This window comes from Marmota marmota, unplaced genomic scaffold, assembly GCF_001458135.2.
Source record: "Marmota marmota marmota unplaced genomic scaffold, marMar, whole genome shotgun sequence".
NCBI lineage: Eukaryota > Metazoa > Chordata > Mammalia > Rodentia > Sciuridae > Marmota > Marmota marmota.
This window is the reverse complement of record NW_026000019.1, coordinates 12,130,807-12,152,418: the sequence shown is the minus strand read 5'-3', so window position 1 is coordinate 12,152,418 and position 21,612 is coordinate 12,130,807. Positions and strand designations below refer to the sequence as shown.

Genomic DNA, 21,612 nt, shown 5'->3' with positions numbered 1-21,612 from the left:
GGGATGTGACGTCATGCAGGCTCTGCTTGGCCTCAGAGTCTGCAGACTAGTCCAGGAGATCAGCTGGGGGAGTAAACAAGTGTGACAACCAGGGAGGGGTTGACAAGAGTAGGAGAAAGACACAGGTGCTAGACTTTCTACTCCAGGCTACCAGTGAAAGAACAAAATTGATAAAGCCAATTAATAAACATGATGAAGTCCTTCGTCCTTTGCAGAGGTGCAGGGCTGACTAGGAGGGGACCCCAGTGGAGCACATTCTTTTTGTTCCTCTCAGAGTCTTCTAACAAAAGCCCAGTTGTGTCTGTGGAGCTCTGGATGTGTGAGTCCCAGCTAGGAGACCAGGTTGGAGGGATCGGGGGCCTAAATGGCAGGAGGGGATCAGGGAACCCAGCTGGTGAGTGCTGAGGCCAGGAAACTTCCAAATACTCAGGGAGGGTTAGGCTAGCATTCATTGGCCTAGCCCAGCAGAACTCGGGTAACACTGGCATTCCGGGGCTCAGATTGAGGTGATACACTGCATGTTTCATCAATCCTGCAGAGATGGTTGTAGAGCTTAACAAGATGGGGTGTCCATATCCAGTTACGGCTACCTTGTTGGCATCCTGGGTCAGTGTAGAGACAGAGCACCCCTGAAGAACCAGAGCAGAGCTGTCAGTGCTTACCTCATCAGCCTGGATACTTTTAATAATAATAAAAAAAATTATTGAATAGATGCAATATGCAGGCCTATTCTAGTCCAAGAAAATAAAGTTGAGTAAGAGATAGGATGTTTTCTCAAAAACATTCCCATATCGGGGAAGAGAGAGTCCCATGTGCAACTGGCCATAGTGAAGATGTGACTATAAGGTGAGCTCTAAAGAGAGGAGGAGAAATGGAATGGAGGAAAAAAGATGGGTCAGGGGTAGGAGGAGCTAAATAGAAGAGGCAGCATTTCAACCTGGCCTTGAGTTTTGACAGACTCAGGCAGGTAAAAGGGATTTCAGGCAGAGAATGGCTTGACAGCCCATGCCTCAGTTAGGGAAATGTGCTCTGGTCAGAGCATGGCCCTGGTGGAGTGTAGGCAGGAGAGAAATGGCGGGTCAGATTTGAAGAGAGATTGGGCTCGGACTGTGGAAGACTTTGAAGGCCATATTTAGTGTTTGTGCTTTGTTCAGAGGATGGAGAAGACTGGAGAGGAAGGGGTGACAGAGTAGAAAGAAGGTGGAACTTAGAAGGTCTGAGAGTCCTGGTTCCTCTTTGTGGCTCTGTGACACTTACCTCCCAAAGGGCCACTTAACTCCTTTGAGATTCACTTTCTGAGCTGGACAATGAAGATGCTCATCACAATGCTCACTCTACATGCTCAGGGGTGATTGTGTTCCTCTGGTCCTAGGTTTCTGAGATTCTCCTTTGGCAATGTCTTAAAGTATTAGCTCCTTGTCAAGCCTTTCTGGATTTCCCAAGAACTTAGTTGAAAAAACCAAGACACATGCATATGAAAAGATAAAGTAGCACATAGAAATATGCTATATTATATATTATATGGAAATGCTGTAGGCTCTGCAGATGTGTGGGATATAAAGAACTTGGACTCTTGGAGCAGACAGTTCTGGGTTCTAATCCTAGCTCCATTTCTTATCTAAGCTTGATCAAATTGCTTAATTTTAAAGTTGAGGGTAAAAATACCTTTTCTACCTTCTTTTCAGAATAGCTGTAAAGATTAAATGAGCAACACACATGAAGGGGTGTGGAAAAGTTAGAAATTGCTGCACAAATGTTACTCACCATGGCTATTTCTTGAGGTTTGGAAGTGATATGATCCAAAGATATTTTAAAAAGATGGCTCTAATAGCTGTGAGATGTGTGAAGTGAAGAAATGGGAGACAGGTGGTTGAGGGTCCACGTAGGTACTGTGGCAATAGTCCAGGCAGGGGAGGATGAGGTCCTGAATTAGGGTAGGGTGGATTCAAGTGCCCTTTTGAAACTAGAACCTATAGAACAGTGGCACTTAACTGGACAGGAGGATTGGAAAGAAGCAGTAAGGCAAATGTCAGAACTTTGGTGGATGGTGACACTGTGAACCTCCCCAACCCCTGTTACAAATACCTGAAATCCAGATAAGGGGAGAAGAGGCATCCCAGGGCTTCACTGTTACCCTGACATTCCTGGCCCCGGTTACTCTTCATTTTGACACTCTCCTTCCCTCCCCACATTGGCACCTTATGTAGAAACCCCTGAATCTGCAGCCAGACACAGAAGAATGTGTCCTGTCCCCACACCCTCAGCTTGACTCACCATTATAAACACATCCCTTTCTCGAGGAAGCCAGCCCTACCTTGGCAGGAGGGCCAGGTGAGACCCAAACATCTACAAGTCCCTCAGTATCTGATAGGCTGACCTCTCCTCTTCCCCAGCATTGTGTCTGGGGTGCTCACCTCAGCCTCTGGTTCATTTCTTCTTCCTTGGAGAGGAGGGAGGATCTTGTAGGACCCACAGTGTCTTTCCAATCCTCCTGTCCAGTTAGTGCCACTGTTCTATAGGTTCTAGCTTCAAAAGGGCACTTGAATCCACCCTACACTAATTCAGGACCTCATCCTTCCCTGCCTGGACTATTGCCACAGCACCTACGTGGTCCCTCGACCACCTGTCTCCCTTTCCACTTCACACATCTCACAGCTATTAGAGTCATCTTTTTAAAAGATCTTTGGATCATATCACTTCCAAACCTCAAGACATAGCCATGGTGAGTAACATTTGTGCAGCAATTTGTGCAGCTGGACTCCCTCATCTTCAGGTTGTGCCTCTTTATTTCTGGGGATCCCTTGAATAAGTGGGACAACTTCCAGGGCAGTGGAACACCTGGCCATGGTGGAAAGCCCTACAGAGGCAAGCAGGCAGTCCAGCTTGTAGGGGGTTTGCTGGGGAGGTTTCTGTAGGAATCCAAACATGAAGGACTGTTTGTTCATCCCATTTCCTCACCCACTGAATTCGATCCTCTTCCCAGAGAATTCTTGTTCTCCCGGGGCTTTGGTCCTTTCATTCTCAGGGGTGGCTCTGTTCCCTCTGCCTGTTAGCAGACTCGGTCTTCTTCCTGATCTTCACCATGGCTTTCCTCCGTCTCGGCTCCCTCTGCACCACTGGACCTCCCCACTGTCTTTCTGCTGGGTACCCATCCTGTCCCTTTCTTATTTAAGTGACACCATTCCTCTTTAATCCTTCAGCCCTCAACAGTGTCATTGGTCTTCAGTGGCATCCCTTATTGAGCACCACAACATACTGGACACCCAAAGTAGCACAGCATTATGGTTAAGGTTCAAATTCCAACAGGCTATTTCACCTAAGTCTTGACTTCTACATCTGTTAAATGGTAATTTTAATAGTGCCTGCTTCAGAGGATGCTTGTGAGGGTAAAAGGAGTTAATGGGTAGGAGAAACTTCCTACCAGACTGGATCATCGTCATATACATCAGTCAGTGTTGTTATCAAAAACACCAAGGACAGCTTTGTCCTTGAGAGGGTGAAGAGCTTCCATTCTACCTGAAGAGATGGAATGTTGTATTTTTAAACCTAGTTTGTCACATGACTAAGAAAGACCCTTTCAAAATAAAGTGAGTAGGGCTGGGGTTATGGCTCAGTGGTAGAGTGTTCGCCTAGCATGTGTGAGGTACTGGGTTCGATCCTTAGCACCACATATAAAGAAATAAAGATCCTTGGGACAACTAAAAAAAAAAAATTAAAAATTTTTTTAACAAGCAGGGGGTGTGGTCCTGATTGGTATGCCACTAATCTGGGCAGGTCTCCTGTGTGAGGCTGAATGAGGCTGACTCCTGTTTAAACCTTGAAGAAGATCACATTGCAGCTTGGGATAAGGGGATGCGGATGTGAGGTGTACAGAAATACTTGATCACCCTTTCTGTTTACCATGGTGGTGTCCAAACCTAGTGAATTTGGCCCTTTTTGTCCACAGGGAATTTGCCAAAGAGAGGGAGAGAGTGGAGAACCGAAGAGCGTTCATGAAACTGCGGCGTCAGCAGCAGATAGAGCGGGAGCTGAATGGCTACCGGGCCTGGATAGACAAAGCAGGTGAGGGCTGGAGGGGCTGGGGCGGGTGGCACAGCCATTGGCACCTGCCCCTCCTGATGCTTCCAATAGCTTCATTCAAGGGGCAGCCTAGCTAGAGCAGAGAGATGCTCTGGGTGCCTGGTGAGCAATTTGGGTTCCCTGCTGGTACCATTTTCTTCTGGGGTCTGATTGTCCCTGTCCTTGTACTAAATATTGTTCATGAGGTAGGCAGTTAACAAGGTGAACTGAGTAAAACCTAATATAACTCAGTCCTAGAGCTGCATTTGGGTTGGTGATTTTTTTATACTCTTCTTCTTGTTACTAACAATCAATACCTTTAGCAAACATATATATAGCACCTACTTTGTGCCAGGCTTTCTCAGGAACTTGGCAATGATGAGCCAAATGGACCCCAAAATTCATATCTGGTGGAGTTCATTCTCCTCTAGTTGGGGAAAGAAAGTAATAAAAAAAAAAAGATAAACTTGAGAAAAGGATACTGTTACCAGAGTTTTAAGGCAAAAGCCTTGGTTCCAAGAGTCCCAACAAATTGGGTTCAGGCTTGGCCACCATCCCAATATGTCAATCAAAGAGATGAGTGGTTCTGAAGTGGGTTGAAAGAGCTTTAATCAGTGTGGCCACATTGAGAACAGATAATAGAAGTTCAATCATATAAGATCTATCTTCAAGGGTCTAATGGGAACTTTGAGTTTTTATAGAAAATGAGAACAAGGCAAGGGTTGGGGGCTTGCATGACGGGATTTTGTGTAGCTGATGGAAGAGGTCACCTTGGTCAGGCCATGGTCTGGTGGATTTCCTGTGAACTCCAGGAAAGCCATCATTGCCTGAGGGGGCTCTTCGGTTACCATGGTTGATGATTGCTCTTGCTTAGAAGGTCAGCCATGGTTCCATTATGGGGTGATTGCTTCCTCTCAGGGGAGCAATCTCCTCATGGGGTTCTCTGTTCCATGCACTCACCATTGCTTGGGGTAGGTTCAGTTCCTTGTTATAAAGATGCTTATCTATCAGACCTATTGTTCCTGGTTTCCAAGTCAACTGCAGAAAGAAAAAAGAGTCAGGGACAAATAGAGTTGGTGGGTCAGGGCCTGAGCCCTCCTTTTGTAGGAGCAGTGGGAGAAGGTAGGGCTAGAGGCCTAGGATGTGCTGTGATCCTATAGAGGGGTTAGACAGGCCCGTTTGTGTCAAAACTTAAAGAAGATGAAGAAGTGGGCCCCAGGAAGATCCAGAGGAGTATATCAGGGACAACTCCCTATTGTGGGACAGAGCCAGCAGCGTACCTGGAGTGGCACAAGTGAACAAGGAGAGGGTGTTAGGAAGCGCAGTGGGGACAGTCAGGGGTGGGCAGCAGTCACATAGGACCTTAGGAGCCATGGTAAGAGCTTTGGACTTAGCGCAGCACTGCCATGCTGACTTAAGATTTTAATGAGCACGTTGCAGCCATCCAGGTAAGGGGAGAGTAGAAAGAGGTGTTTTCCTAAGGCCTGAGCTGTGACCACTTCTCATCCCATGGCCCAGCTCTAGGAATGGCCAAGTCCCAGCTCTGAGGATCGGCCCAAACCTGTCATGATTTCATCAATACCCAGAGCCACCAGATTCCAGTCTGACTGTGGCTCAACTCATCGATCATCCTCTATCTGTCCATGAAAAGAATGCATTTGCTTTCATTATTACTTTGAAGGTTGGATTCTATCAGTTATAGATCTTCATTTTCTTTCAGAAAAAGTGATATTTTTAAATAAAAAAATATACACATGATGACAGTCAGCTTCTTTCTCTGTTCTTGGTAGAAATCATACCATAGATGAGGTTATGTGGGGAAATTGTGATGCTGGGTTGCCTTCACTTTAGTCTTCCATGGGAGCTGTGGGATGCCACTGTCACACACTAATGCGCAAAAGCTCTCTTGATGGTTCTGGAGTCAACTTTTGATTATAAGGGCTGAGAGAGTGCATTTATGATTGAAATTCAGGCAAACACTCTGGTTCAGGACATGCACATTTCCTTGTTTCTAGAAGCATGAGCTGTGCGTGTGGACTATACTTCCGTTTCGCCCTGTCCCCACCAAGGCTGTTTGGGGGTGAGGTGAATATGAACCTCGCCTACCTCTTGCCAGAATGGTAACTCTGCCTCACCCACGGGAGGGCTTGCAGATTTGCCTCGAGGCCAGGCAGGCAGCTTGACATTCCCCACTGTCCTTGGCGTCCTTGGTGGAGGAGCCATCTGACAGACTGCTGAGTGAGCTGGCAGCAGACCCAGAAAAGAACCTTCCCAGCCCTGACGGTGATCCCACGCAGGGTCAGGTGGCAGGGCCCGGCCATTCTTTTGTGGCTGCGCTTCTCAGATACTTGCAAAATTCCAGGGCTTCCCTTTCTTCCAGTTAGCAAACCCAGCACTCTCCTCCTTCTAAGAAAAAAGACGGCACTGTGACGTCAAGTTGTGCTTCCTGGCCCTTCCCTTTACAAATGGAGCGTGAGTGAATCAGAGACATATGGGTTACATTTCCCTGGAAAGACAACTCCAGTTCGAAAGAGAACTTGGCAAGAGGCATTGGTGGGGGAGGGGTGGTTTCAGCACATCCAGAGCCCTCAAGAGCTTCCCAGAGATCCTCAGCGCTCCCCACACCTCCCCTCTGCCTGGAGGTTCTCAGATCTTCCCATCTTAAAGCAAGATACTGCTGCAGAGCAAAACTGACTCTCTGGCTAAGGTAATTAATGTGGCTATGAGGTGTTTTAACAAGGACCTAATTTTAAAGCGATGCCCTCCAAATAACATGTGCTATAAATGGCATTAAAAGGCTAAATATGTGTGCATGGAGGTGCACCCCACCATAACACTTAGCCTGTAAGCTTAGTGTTTAGCCAGAGGCTGCACTTAAAAAAGAAAGCTAAACATTTATGACTTGCATAATGGCCATCCTGCATGGTAAGGTCCAAGTCTCAAAATGTTCGCTTCCCTGGGAAATACACTATATATTCTGTTTTATATTCAGGTGGAGTTATGGTAATGGCTGTACCCTCTCCTACTTGTCCTTTTACAAGTTATTTGTTACAAGTACTTAAATTAAACTATTATTTAATAGGGTCTGCTTAGAATTCCCAGCAGCTGGGATTTGGGGTATGATTGGCAAGGCTTCCAGCTCTCTGTCCTAGGTGTTGAGGAGGGGTGAGATCAAAACTCGTGCATCTCACTGCCAGGAGGGCTCTCGGGAGTCCACCAGATTTGTGTTAGAAGGGCTATTTTATCGGTACTTCCTGTAGGGACGCTAGTGAGGTTTATTGCCATCTGAGGAAAATAGTATTCCTCAGTTAATGTCCTGTCTCTGGAATACAGGACTGCTCACCAGCAAACAATACCAACTGATTCTTCATTTTTCCAACACCAAATGGGTATCTCAAGAGTTTGGTTGAACTTTGATCTTCAACATCGCCCAAAGCTAGCATGGACCCCACAGGTTAGACAGTCCCTCTAGACTGTCTCCACTCCATATGCTGGAAAGGGGGGACACAGGTGACCTACATTTCTCCCTGACTGTATATTTGAAAGTCCCATGATCCCTGCCTCCACTCCTGACAAGTTCAACAACTTGCTAAAATGACTTATAAAGGGCTCAACTCGGGAATTGCGATCTGTGAGGCAAGCTGTGTTTTGAGGAGGGTGCTCACCACCCTCCCTGCAAATGGATGTTTTCGCCCAACCCAGAAACTTCCTAAACCATTGATCTGGGGGTTTTATGGAGATCTCATTACATGGGCATGCTTAGTGTATTTAATGCTTACATCACTGGGCACTATTGATTGAACTTGATCTCCAGTGCCTTTCCCTCCCCAGATGTGGAGATGGGAAGACACTAAAGTTCCAATTCTCTAATCATATGGTTGGTTTTTCTGTCCACCAGCTATCCAGGTTCCCTTTGCCTGCCATGAGTCTCATTAGCATAGAAGAGAGGGCTTTGTGCCAGGAGCTGAAGATGAAAACCAAATATTTATTATTATATCCCAGGATAAATTCACAATGGGCCCAATCTTTGGCTCAAGCTCTGCGCATCCAAGGCAAGACAGAGATGATGGGCCACGAGGAAGCAGCCCACAAGTCTCGCTCCCCTCTTTGGGACCTTTAGGCCTCTTTCTTCATCCCGTCCTAAGAGACAGGGCAGAGCTAGAACGTGGTCTCACCTCCTGGGTGAGTAGGTAGGTGTCACAGCCTAAGGGACATCGATAAGAGAAATAAGGATGATCCCATTACTAGAAAAGTGTTTAAGAGATTTGAAGAGAAAGAAACAAGTATAGAAAGGTCTAAAAAAGTTCCTTTTTTTTTTTTTTCCATCAACTTCGAGGATGTAGTTAAAAAGACCACCTCTTCTCACCGCTCACGGTGTGCCCCTGAGAGGGTATCAGGAACAGGGCTGAATTTTTCAAACCCCAGGCAGCCCCTCACTGAGACCCCTTCCTGTTCTGCCGTGCACCCTGTGCTCCTGGGTGGCACTCAGGCTCTTCTGTGCTGGCACATGTGACAGACTCTGAACCCTGTTGCCTTGAGCCAGCGCTGTCCCCAAGGCATCTCCATTTTGCACCATAATTTGGCATTAACAGATAATTTACTAAACCATTTCTTTTTTCCATCTAGAGGAAGTCATGCTCGCTGAAGAAAATAAAAATGCTGGGACATCAGCCCTGGAAGGTAAGGAAGTGTTCCAACACCCTGCTCCGTTTGCATTTGCCCCTCTTCTGAGGTGGCAATCTCTCTTGATCAAAAGAAGAGAAAGAAAGAAAAGAGGGGCGCGCTGGGATTTGAGGCGCCAGTCTCTCTGTAATAAAACCCCTCATGCTTTAAAATGAAGGGAATTGAGTCACAGATTTAAATGCCTTTTAAAGTGATGAAAATGAAACCCAAGAGTTGCTTTGTTCCAGGGCATGTGATTGGTATTGTGCAGTGCAAAGACCATCATCCAACCAGTGGTACAGAAAGGAATCTTGTTTTAAGATTTGTGGGGATCATCTTGGGACCACTTTCATTACTGGGAAGTGGCATTATTTATGAAGAGCCAGAACACGTAGATAAGGAGTGTCTGTTCACCTAGGGCATTTACACTAGCTCTAGCGAGGATTCCAGAGCTCTTGAGTTTCAGCAGGCGCGAGCAGCATAGCCCTCATGGTTCTGTAGACAGTCTCGATTTCTGTCACCCTGGCTCCAATACTAAAGGCAGACGCCTGTGTCACAGGGTCCTTGCATAAGGCCTCTTGCCTACAGCCCTCAAAGTTTTGTCCAGGATGATCTGGGTGTACTCGTGGCCTCTCACTGGCCTTCCCCTTCCCTGGCGTAGTGCTTCGAAGGGCAACCATCAAAAGGAGCCGGACGGAGGCCATGACCCGAGACTCCAGCGATGAGCACTGCGTTGATATCTCTTCTGTGGGTGAGTGATCCAGTCAGATCTTCTTTTACTTCTCTGGATCTCCCATGAAAATGAAGATCCTGTCTTTTGAGAAGAACCACAAGGAGGAAAAGAACCCACAGGATCCAGAACTTAGGGATGTAATTAAGGGAAAGCGTGGGAATCAGATCTAGATGGCAGTGATTTAATTGGAGGAAAAAGAAAAGGAAAAGGAGCAGGGAATGCTGTTTATGTGAAATGCGGGGTTTAGGGTTCTCCAAGTGTGGCCCTTGTGTCTCATTTGCCAAGGTATCCTCTCTCTCCTGGGTGTGCTCCTGAGAACCCGCTTTGGGATACAGGCTGAGCATCCCTGATCTAAAATTCAGAAATGTGAACCTTCTTGAGCAATGATATGGTGCCACAAATGGAAAATTCTACACCATGGAATTTTGTTTCTTGTAAAAATTGTTAAGAATATTGTATAAAATTATCTCCAGGCTACATAGGTAAGGCGTATACGAAACATAAATGAATCCTGTATTTAGATGTGGGTCCCATCCCCAAGATATCGCATGATGTGTAGGAAATATTCCACTGACTGAGAAAATCTGAACCCTGAGATGCTTCTGGTCCCAAGCATTTTAGATAAGGGATACTCATCCCGTGTTCAGGATGTTGAGGATCCACCTATTGCTTCTAGTGACCCAGACGTGAGAACTTAGTCATTTCCTTAACCATAGTAGCACTTACTTCCTTCCATCATGTGAAATTTGAACTAATTTCTCTTAACAACCCTTTGGTATTTCTGAAGTTCAACCCCAGGTTCTCTTACAGATTCTGGCCAATGGCAGGTTTTTCCTCCCAGAAAAGGGCAGGATCTCACTCCATCCTTAAAAGCAGAAGAGACTTACACAGCTTTCTGTCACACGTAGCAGCAATATCACAAATGCAGCAGAAGGATTCCGGTGTCTGAAGCGTATTTAAAAGGAAAGAGCAGAGAGAAGCCCAATCTTTTACAGACAGACATGATCCCATTAGGATTCAAGACACTGGGTGTTTGCCTGCTGTCCTGCCTGGGAGTCTTTTGATTTTTCTAGGCCTGAGTCCCGGAGAGGAGAAACAGGGTTTGTGCCCGTGGAAATTACTTAGCCTGTAACATAGGGATTTCCCAGGCCTGCAATGTGGCGGTCACCTTGCCCTGGGACTCAAGCTGCCCACCTTGCCCTTTGGCTGCCTCCTGGCTGTGGAGGGTGATCCTAGGATGTTTCGCAGCCTCATTCTTCCTCCTCGTTTCCCCCGCTTAGGTACGCCTCTCGCTCGAGCCAGTATCAAGAGCACAAAAGTAGATGGGGCCTCCTATTTCCGGCACAAGGAAAGGCTTCTGCGCATCTCTATTCGTCACATGGTTAAATCCCAGGTGTTTTACTGGATTGTCCTGAGCCTGGTGGCACTCAACACTGCCTGTGTGGCCATCGTCCATCACAACCAGCCGCAGTGGCTCACTCACCTCCTCTGTAAGTGAAGGGTGACTGCTTGGCCCCTCCTGAGGGCAGATGATTGGGACAGGAATGAGTGTCAGAGAGCAAAGCATGGGCAGCCTGACAGCCTCCCGTCGGCCCAGGATTCTGTGCCTTTATACCGTGAGGGAGACCAGAGTCATCTGCGAGGGGCTGGGCTGTCATACAGCTGCTCCCAGAATTCAGTTCTTATGGAATTAGGTAAACAAATCCTTGCTGATTAGTTTACAGGATGGGTTAACCCGGGGTATTTACTAGGAGACCTTTGTGGAATCTCTTGAGGAGACTCAATGTGAAAGGACTTCCTATGACGAAAGTCCCAGGGAGAAAGTTCTTGGGGCAATAGATACTTCACATGGACCAAAAGGTCAGCTCTGGGTAAGACTGCCACTGGGTACAACTGAGTCCAGGAGTTACTTACAGGTGGGTGGTGGGAGGGCAAGTCCAATTCTTCCATCTAAGCCATGATAAAGTTCTTTACTTCTCTTCTGAGGATCATCCTCCACTCAAAGACCACTGAGAAACCTACTTCTTGAAAAAGAACAAAGCCTGGAACCCATCCAGGCTCAGAGAGTGTCCAGTTATCCTAACACAGCCAATGAAAGTCCCTAGAGTGTGTTGTCATTGGCTCCTCTGGCAGGCGTGGCGGTGTTAGCTGGAGTGTGCAGGACCCCACACCATCTATGACCAAATGCTTCTCCTTTTAACACTTTCAGACTATGCAGAATTTTTGTTTCTGGGACTGTTTCTCTTGGAGATGTCCCTGAAAATGTACGGCATGGGGCCTCGCCTTTATTTCCACTCTTCATTCAACTGCTTTGATTTTGGGGTAAGTCCTCGGAAGCCTGCCTGTCTTTCTGCTTTGTGTTGCCATGCTGTGGTTTTAGATAAGCAGCTTGCTCCACTGCTCAGCATGACCCATTGAAGTCAGAATTTGCAAAAGGAGAATGGATAAGAGGAGCTAGAGAGAGTTTAGAAGTGAACAGATCCTGGCCGTGCCAGGGTTTGTTTGGGTTTTTAAAGCTCTTTGGTTTTTCGTGTTTGTGTTGATGTGTAACACATAATACTAAGCATATAGCTCAATGAAATTTTACAAAGCTACCCATAGCCAGAATCTTGAACCACTTATTATCTTGGGGAAGTCTGGGAGAGAAGGACAAAGGACATAATTCTAGAGGTAGTTCTGTGAGAAAGCAAAGGTTATATATTTGGGTTTTTTTGTTCTATTTTTGTTAAAATTAGCATAATTATCCAGATAGACCCTCATGTAAACACACACACACGTGCTTTTATTCGCAAGTCCCCCCATAGAACACTTTAATCAGCTGTTTACTTTCTACCTAACTTCTAGGTGTGCGTCCCACCAGCAATCTCTAAAACGTTCACACTGTATTTTGCTCCTGCAGGGATCAGGGGAGTCCTGTGTGCCCTCCTGGGTGAGGGGAGTTGGCACTCTCCCTTTTTACATGGAGTTCCACAGGTCTGCACACCCTGTGAGCAGAAGAATGAGGTCACAGAACTTTGGGTTCCTGAACCCCTCCTCTTTCTGCCAAACCCACTTCTTTTTCTGCCAAAGCTTCAGTTAGGTGCTAAGGATTTCAAGCTCTTCTCAATCTACATTTTCACTTGGAACATATGGTTCTGAGTACAGGCAATTCGCAGGCATAACAGTTAGCGAGAGACCATTTTAACCTTGGTTTTCTCGTGTACGTACTTTTCAGCATTGCTGTAAGGATTAATTGATTATTTTTCTCAGCACAATGACTAATATAGTAGACAATCAATATGGAACTAAAACAATAAATTGAAGTGTTAATTTGTAATTGCTTCTTCCTATAACAATCCAACCCTATGTCAACAATCATTGTCACATTGGAGTGTGTGGGTCCTCAGTGACTAAAAGATATTTAACATAATGGGACCAGAACATTCTTGTTAACACTAAACTCTAGAATGATGAGAGAACATGGACCCTCTGAGATTTCTAAATCACCACATAATCTGTACTAATTCAAACTGGTTCCCAAGATGGACACATTGGGCCATACTGGTAATCCCAGCTACTCGGGAGACGGAGAATCTCAAATTGGAGGCCAACCTGGGCAACTTAGGGCATGGAGAGGTGAGGGGCAGAGTCATATTTTTCTCTGGTACTTTCACAAATTAGTAGGCCGATTGGAGGTAGGCCAGGTGGGGAGCAGCGTCTTAAATTCCCCATAGCCCAGAGGGAGCTGTTGATTGTGTGCTCAATGCCAGAATGCTTCTCTTCTCCCTGCTCCCTTACTGCTGGCTTTGCCTCTTAGGTCACAGTGGGCAGCATCTTTGAAGTGGTCTGGGCTATCTTCAGACCTGGTACATCTTTCGGAATCAGTGTCTTGCGAGCGCTCCGGCTTCTAAGAATATTTAAAATAACCAAGTAAGTAATGAGAATTTGGACTCAAGCACCCTTGCGAGTAGGGCCTTTTCCTGCCTTATTAAGTTTCTTTCCAGCCTTCTTTTTTTTCCGGACCACAGATTTCCCTTCCCTGTTCCCCCTACTCCATTTTCCAGTTCCTCCTCCTTCTCCAAGGATAGACTAGACAGATATCTATGGTGCCAGCTCTGGTGCCTCATTCCCCCAGGGGGGCGATGCGCTGCTGCCATCTTCTCTTCCTGGAACTCTCCAAGTACAGCCTATTTTACAGACCCTCAGTCAGATGCTGACCTGGACTTGGGGATGGCTCGGTATCCAGTGTCCACAGCTGTGACCCTTTCTGGGTTTTCTAGGTACTGGGCTTCCCTCCGCAATCTGGTGGTCTCCTTGATGAGCTCCATGAAGTCTATCATCAGCTTGCTCTTCCTCCTCTTCCTCTTCATCGTTGTCTTTGCGCTGCTAGGAATGCAACTGTTTGGAGGCAGGTAAGTGCCAAGTGCCTTTCATCTGAAGTCCAGGGTCATTGATTCCATCAACCCGCTACCGTGTCATTTGCTCTGGTTCACGGACTGAATACAGCACAGTGCACATATGGGACAAATGTCTCTGCTTTTAGCCCTTCACACTGTAGGGGTGCTTGTTCTGGGGACCTACGCTTTTGGAGCTGTCCCTGAAGTGTACAACAGGGAGTCTTGTAATTGACAATCAGCCCAAACCCTGTCTTATTAACCACACCTTTCAGAGTGCATAGTTCATCAATACAAGTCACTGCTACCATCTTCATAAGGCACATGGGATGGGGTAAAGTAGGGGAAAGGGGAGATGTGGAGAAAGGAGAAAAGTGGTGAAGCTATGATCTTGGGAGAATGTGGTACACAAGATTCCCATTGCATTTTCCTCTCCAAATCTCCTTTTCAGGTTTAACTTTAATGATGGTACTCCTTCTGCAAATTTTGATACCTTTCCTGCAGCCATCATGACTGTGTTCCAGGTATGAGGTTGATAATCCAGAAATGCTGTGTCACTTAGGCCCCACATGAGGGACGACAAGGTCTTCGAGGGTTGGGAGACTCCATTTTTCCTCTCCACGCCCCTCCCAGGGAAGAGGGTGCTCTTCTTTTTAACAATACCACAATCCCTTGGATTTCTGTGGCTTGGTTTTTAACCCATAACAAAAGAATTCTATTATGCTCACCTCAGTGTCCTCTCCCTACATCTGAGTTTGCATGACACAGAGTTGGACACATGCAATCAAATCACATTTGTGGTTGCCTGAAATCTGGAGCATCTTCTAATCCACGTGATCATTTAAAGAGGTTTTTTTCCCATGTCCCCTTCAAAAAAAAAAAAAAAAAAAAACAAAAAAAGCATGCTAACAATCAACATTGATTGTTAGATTCTTGCAGATAAAAAGAAACACTACTTAAAAATCTGAGGCTAAACTGGAGCCCATGAGGCTCTCTTCAATAATGCTACTATCTCTGGAACTAAGTATTGTCAGCTCTAGAAACAGTCAGGTATTGATCAGTCCACCTGATCTGTGTGAGTCCCACGGGGCCTGCCTGAGCTGGAGTTGGGAATCACTCTGTAGTCTGAGGAATAGAACCATTCGTTTTGATTTCCTTTCGTTTTCAATGTCCAAAATTCTCTTGTAAAACAAAAGAATGATTAGGATCATTCATAGGATTGACCTCACCCCCAGTAGGCAGACCAAGCAAGGAGGTAGATGGAAAAGATCCAGTCTTAGGATTTGCCCTTTGCACTGGCCCAAAGTCCCGATGTGCCTGTCCTTTGCTCTGTGTAGATCCTGACAGGGGAGGACTGGAATGAGGTGATGTACAATGGGATCCGCTCCCAGGGTGGGGTCAGCTCAGGCATGTGGTCGGCCATCTACTTCATTGTGCTCACCTTGTTTGGAAACTGTATCCTTTTGAGATGCTCTTCTCTGTGCTGACACCTTCCTGGACCAGCACCTGAGGAGGGTGTGGTGGGAGACATGGTAGAGCTTGGGTGGGCAAGGAGAAAGGTCACAAACGTTGCTTGGTGTACTAGAGGAAATATGGATTCTGGTCTTTGAGAACTCGTGTGCTAGTTCTTTAAAGAATACAAACCCGAGACAGAATTATCTAAAGCTACAGTCTACTCAAATAGTCACAAACATGTCCATCATGTTGAATGGTCGGAGAGGCTCTGAATGAACACAATACAAAAGGACAAAGATCATTGTAGGCTGAAATAATGGATGGATTTAATACTGATGAATTAATTAAATGATAATATAAAAAGTCTGCCACATAGTAAAATTTTAAAAAATATTAGTATTATGATTAATATTACTCATGCTAATTAATGCTAATACTGAGCATTAATAACATAACATTATAAAATAACATAACTGTTATTTTTGTGTGACTCCCTGGACAGCTTTCTTTTTATACATTTTTTTAGTTTATAGTCTTCCTCTGAACTCTGTAAGTTTTCAGGGATGTGCTTGCTATTCATCATAACTAATATTTATTGAATTTATACTGTCTGTATGTGAGGCCTTACACTCTGTGCCATACGGGCACATTTCATCTAATCCTCACTTTATAAGGAGGAGAGAAATGACCTGATGGGGTCAAGCAACAGCTAAATTGTGAAGTAAGATTAGAAACAAAATCCTCTAGCTCCAAAGCTTATATCTGGTTAAAAGATCGAGACCAGGAAGATTTAAGTTTGAATCCCAGCAATCCTGCTTGCAGGTGTGTGGCCTTGGAAAAGTCATTTAGAGTTTTTGTTTTTCACATCTCAAGGGAAAATAACAATATCGCCTCTGTTCATAGTGAATATCGAATAAGATAATTATTTGACTGTACCTTAAAAACTGCAAACTACCATGTGATGATTAGATAACCTGGGGGAATGGAACTTGCCTTGAACTGGGATTAGTATTGCCAAAAGGGAGAGCCATGGCTGTAGTTTTGCATTTTCTACAGTCTTATGAAAAAGAAATACTTTAAGTTTTTGCCCTGAAAACTTCTAGAGATCAGAGAAGACTATAAACATGAGAAACTCTTAAAAAGAAAGCTACAAAATGAGTCACAAAGATGGAAGGCCAGGTTGTCACAGTGGCACCTTAATTTTTCCTGTTATTCTGAGGATAGCCAGAGTTGGCCTTTTATGCTAGAATCAATTTTATGTTCTGCAACACTTGGGTCTTGAAGACAGAAAATTGGGGATTCAGGGGCTAGAGCGTGGAATAGAAGTGGATTTCATAACGAATCGTGTCTGTGCTGTAACATTTTGTTAAATGAATCGTGGAAGCCTTCTAGGACCTGAACAAGAAGAATGAGAGAAGCAAGTTTTAGGGTACCATTATTGAGAGTTGCTCGGTGACAGGGATGTGGGATCTCATTTCCTTTCACCTGTAGGGACAGAATAATGCCCATTGGTCCAGGCGGGGTTCAGTTCAAGCCTCCCAGGAAGGAGAAATGAGCTCCTGCCCTCAGCTGTCTGCACGTCTTGTTCTGTGATTCTCTTGCCATTTATTGCAGTGAGTCAGACAGCGTCATCTGGAGGCCTCCTCACCCCACGGGGCCTCCTAGGTGGTTTGCTTCAGACATTCTTGGTCCTTTGTGAACAGAAGATATACAGAAGGAGGAAAGACATGTCCTCTTTCTCCTTCCAACAGCATGGCACAGCATTCCCCCACCCCCAACCCCACAGACCCTAGCATCTTTTCCTGCCAGTGTCCAGGAGGGATAGACCGAGAGGTGGCCTCACAGACTTGCCAAGGCTTTTGCTTTTCTCACTTATCCTTAACCCATAACCCCAGACACACTACTGAACGTATTCTTGGCCATTGCTGTGGATAATCTGGCCAACGCTCAGGAGCTGACCAAGGTAAGCCTCTGGGAATCAGATGGTTTTCTAGTACCATTGGGGGGGTCCCCTGGCCCTAGGAACTCTCAGGAAGTTGCATTGCATCACTGAACCTACCAGAGAGACCTCTTTTGGAAGCTTCTGGACAGTTGGAAAGTGACATATTCATACAGGAAGCATGGTTCCCTTTTGCTGAGTTTGCTAAGTCCAGACCAGCCTGGGGGTCCCATGGGCTATAGGAAACAACAACTCATTCTGTGAGTCCTCAAAGGGATCCTTTCCAGGATTATGACATGAACAGTCAGGGGAAATTCTAGAGCTCTGAATTTTAAACTGCACCTCTTCTACAGTGATCTGTGAGTGTGACCTCCATCATGCAACCTAACCTTTAAGGTTTAGGTTTGGATGTGAGAGGAGTGGGGTAAGGCAGTTCTTGCTGCTGGGGTATTCCAATGGCCATGGTTATTCTGAGACAGTGTCAATGAAGCAAGACACTACATTTCTCAAGAGCTCTTCCTTTCTTTCCTCCTCCTCTTCTCTCCAGGGGAGGAGATGATGCAAATTGCAGTGGGGAGGTCTAAGGAGATGAGTGAAAACTCTTCTCCCCCCACAATACAAATTTGTTTGGGGAAGAGGCACAGAAAATGCTGGTAACTTTGTTCAGCTTTCCCCTTGTATTCTCTGAAGTGTTGCTTGCTCTCCTTCCATTGCTTGAGGGTCTTATCTGCCTGGTGTGGTAGGAAGGATACCACCAATAGTATCTGAAGGCTGGGTTTGAACCCCACACCTGGCACTTACTGGCTGTTCTAGCTTTGGCTAGACTCCTGATTTCTAGAGCATCCTTTTCTTCCTATGTAAAGATTGGAATGGTACATCTCCCCTGTGGGCCTCACAGCATTACCCCAAGGATCAGGTGAAAGAATGTGTGTGGAAACTATAGGATGCTAGGGAGATGTGTGTGTTCTTGATGCTTCTAGTCACTCTACCTGAAATAATTTTCCTTGATGTCATCATTTATGAGTAGGAATACAGGTGAGGAAATGAAATCTCTGCCTAAGAACCCAGGGTGGAGCCAGTTAGCTATGCAGGGAAGTTGCCGTGATGGGGTGCCAGGCCTCAATGCTTGCTTTAGGGGGACTCTGCGGTAAAGAACTCTGCTCTGTCATATCTAAACACTGCAGGACATCTGAGAAGTGTCACCTCTTGCCACTGATCTCTATAGCCTGGGCCAGCTCTGCTAAGGGCTCAGGGAGGGGTGGATGTTTATAGGTCTCCTGAGCATGGACCCTGTGCTGACAGTCTCATTTCACCACACAGCCTGTCCACTTTAACAGATGCCATCACCTCTGTCACCCTGACCTTCCATTAACCTTGTGTNGTGCAGGGGGCAAAGGAGCATTTCTGTCCCTGTGGGGCCTGTAAGCCTCCTGGCTCCTAAGGGGCCTGGTCTCTAGTCATCAGGTCTCTAATGCTGCTTCACCTCAGGCTGCCTTGTTCACCCTCTTCCTTGGCTTGCCCACTTCTCCTGTTCTTCAGAATGCCCTCTGGGGACACCTAGAGGAAGCTGCTCTCCTTCATGGGGATCCGAAGCAAAGCCATCTCTGCTTTATGTCTAGGATGAACAGGAAGAAGAGGAGGCCTTCAACCAGAAGCATGCACTGCAGAAGGCCAAGGAAGTGAGCCCGATGTCCGCGCCCAACATGCCTTCCATCGAGTGAGTCCACCGGCCCCCTCTCCTGACCCTGGGCATCTACTGTACCAAAGCCAGTCCATCAACTCATAAAATGATGGATCGTAGGAACGTGCCTCCCCCATGCCAGGAATATTCCTGAGAACGCAGCAGCACACAGGATGGAAGTTTCTGTTCTCATGGAGAATGATAATAAACCTGCACATTTCAGACAGCAGTAAGTGTGGCAAAGTGAGCAGAACAGGTCGTAAGGCAAGAGTTTGGGGGAGATTCCTTAGAGGGACTCTCTATGGGAGGCAGTGTGTAAGCAGAGACCTAAACCTAGAGAAGGCACTTGGGTGACCTTTTAAAGGATGTATTTCCCGGCAAGGACCAGCATGGCTGAGGTGTAGTGAAGGAGATGGCAATGCCAGGGAGGTGGGCAGGAGCCAGCTCAAAGGTACCTAACCCCCAGGTGAAGGAATTTAGCTTTTATTCTAATTGCAGCCACTGGAGGGCTTGCTGTGGGAGGATAAGGAAATAGGATTGACACTTCAGAAGGTCATTCTGCTCCGTGGAGAATGGGTTGTGGGGCCAAGAGTGGAGGCAGAGAAACAGGGTTGGTTCTTAAAGTAAGTGATGGCGACTTAGAGGGGGGTAGTGGCGATGGAGTCAGTCAGAAGTAATCCCATTCGGTCTGTGTTTTGGAGTGAGAACCAATGGGACGAGCTGGTAGATTAGACGCAGCGGGGGTGAGGGTGACGAGATGAAGAAACAAAAGTGGCTCCCAGGTTTGAGGGTTTCGAAGCTTAAACAGCTGGGTAGAAGGTGGTGGTATTTACTGATCCCCTGGAGATGGTGGAAATCTAAAGTTCATTTTGGCCACATTAAATTTGAGACACTTCTAAGGAATCTAAGTGTTTGGATAGGCTATTGGTTACAGGAGTCTAGAGCTTAGAAGAGAAGTCAGGATTAAAATAAAGATTTGGAGGAAGTCATTTGCATTTAGATGGTATTTAAGCCATCAGTGTGGGTGAGATGACCCAGGGAGAGTGGGAATAGGGAAGAGAGGAGCTGAGGACAGTGGCTGAGCATGCGCCTGCCTGCGCTTCAGGTCTGCCAGAGAACTCAGCAAATGAGGCTGAGGGGGTGCAGCCAGGAGTCGGGAGAACAGGGAAGCTGTGTCCTGGAACCTGTAGGAGAAACCCTGAGGAGTAGGAGTGGCGCTACCTGCTATTCAAGGACCGCTTAGGATGGGGACAGAAAAGGGACCGTTGGATTCAACGAGAACTGTTAGTGACCTTGCGAGGAGCCAGGTGGGAACAGAATCCAGGTGGACTAGATTGGGGAGAGAAGGGGAGGCGACAAAGCGGAGGATTCAGCCTGGATCCAGGGCTAGAGGTAGAACTAGGGCCTTCAGCCTGGGCCCTGCAGGGGCCTGGCCTCTCCCTTGTAAGAGGGAGCCATCTGGGAGGAGGGGCTCAGAGCCTGCCATTGCTTTGGACCTGCCTGAGGCCTGTGTGAGTGGCCCAGAGGGCATCGATGGGGCGGGTCTGAGCCCCGTGGGAGGTGGAATTCTATCCTGACACCAGACCTTGTCACTCCTTACTTGAAGCTGGTAAGGGAGGAGTTCTTGATGACCCAATGTTTGTGGGAAGTTCTCCTGACTGGACTTCCGCCTCCCCTTGTAGGGATACTCCCAAGTTCTGTGTGGGGAGGGGAGTCCCACATAACCATCATCTTTTTGCATTGTTCAAAATTGCAAAGGCCTGGCCTCCTGTCCCCTCTTATGTGAGTGGGAGAAAAAAAAAAATCATCAAAGATGGATGAGGCAATGCCAAATACCTCTTCAGAGTATTCTCTGGGTCTTGAGTGATTTCTATCTACCTTCCCTGAACTCATGAATTTGGGCTAAAACTCATGCACAGGTATAAAAATGGGGATGGAGAGGACTGGTTGCTGCTCATGAGTGGGTGGCTCTATTTACTGACATGAGAAGCCTGGGGGAGAAGTGGGTTTGGAGAGATGTGATTTGGGACAGTGGTTGGCCCAGAGTAGAAACTCACTATTTATGGAAAGAAAGAATGAATGAAATGTGGGTAGGCACCAGGCTCTGGGAATGGAGCCATGTGCCTCAGGGCACAGTGAGATAGAAGGTGCTACAAATTTTCAAGGTGAGCCAAGACCTGGGCTCTAGTTCCCACACATGTGCTGCGAGCGTGTGCTGTTGGCCATGGTAACCACTGGGGGTGTGTCCTACTGCGGTATGCAGGCCAGACCCCTGCTTTCTGGTCTGCGGTGTAACTAAGTGCAAATGACTAGAAAGGAAAAATGGGAAGGGCATCATGGCAACTAAAGGTGTCAGAGTGCTGGTCCTAGTTCTGTCACTTATTGCGACTTCAGAAATTCTATTTCCCTATCTTTGAAAGGGAAGGGTGCCCTTTGCCCTTCCTGTTCCACAAGGCTATGGTCGGATGTCCACAAGGTCACATTTGTGTGATTTGAAGATGTGGATACTTCTTTGTGTGGTTTTCGGCATGAATGTGAATTTGGATGTTTGTCTATGTGAGTAGAGAGGCAAAGGAGAGTGTGAAGTGTGTGTCTGATGTGTGTGACAATCAGAATTTGGCTTCTCTTTGGCCTGGCCTGGGTGTGTGTGTATGTTTGTATGTCCGTTTTTTTTTCTTTTTTTCTTTCTTTTTTTTTTTTTTTTGGGTGG

The 21,612-nt window shown here is 46.5% G+C and overlaps 1 protein-coding gene across 10 annotated transcripts in view; it reads left to right on the top strand.

The window, feature by feature from the left end:
- Positions 1-21,612, top strand: part of Cacna1e (calcium voltage-gated channel subunit alpha1 E) — a 367,641-nt gene that overhangs the window by 268,356 nt on the left and 77,673 nt on the right. For 9 of the 10 annotated variants that reach the window (XM_048809893.1, XM_015491735.2, XM_015491733.2 and 6 more), the window contains exons 9-19: positions 3,947-4,062; positions 8,686-8,739; positions 9,383-9,472; positions 10,735-10,944; positions 11,664-11,776; positions 13,251-13,363; positions 13,714-13,845; positions 14,279-14,351; positions 15,165-15,282; positions 17,178-17,245; positions 18,841-18,938. In XM_048809893.1, the coding sequence (XP_048665850.1) occupies positions 3,947-4,062; positions 8,686-8,739; positions 9,383-9,472; positions 10,735-10,944; positions 11,664-11,776; positions 13,251-13,363; positions 13,714-13,845; positions 14,279-14,351; positions 15,165-15,282; positions 17,178-17,245; positions 18,841-18,938 (1,185 nt within the window). The remainder of the gene's footprint in view (positions 1-3,946; positions 4,063-8,685; positions 8,740-9,382; positions 9,473-10,734; positions 10,945-11,663; positions 11,777-13,250; positions 13,364-13,713; positions 13,846-14,278; positions 14,352-15,164; positions 15,283-17,177; positions 17,246-18,840; positions 18,939-21,612) is intronic. The other variant, XM_048809891.1, reaches the window with a different exon arrangement.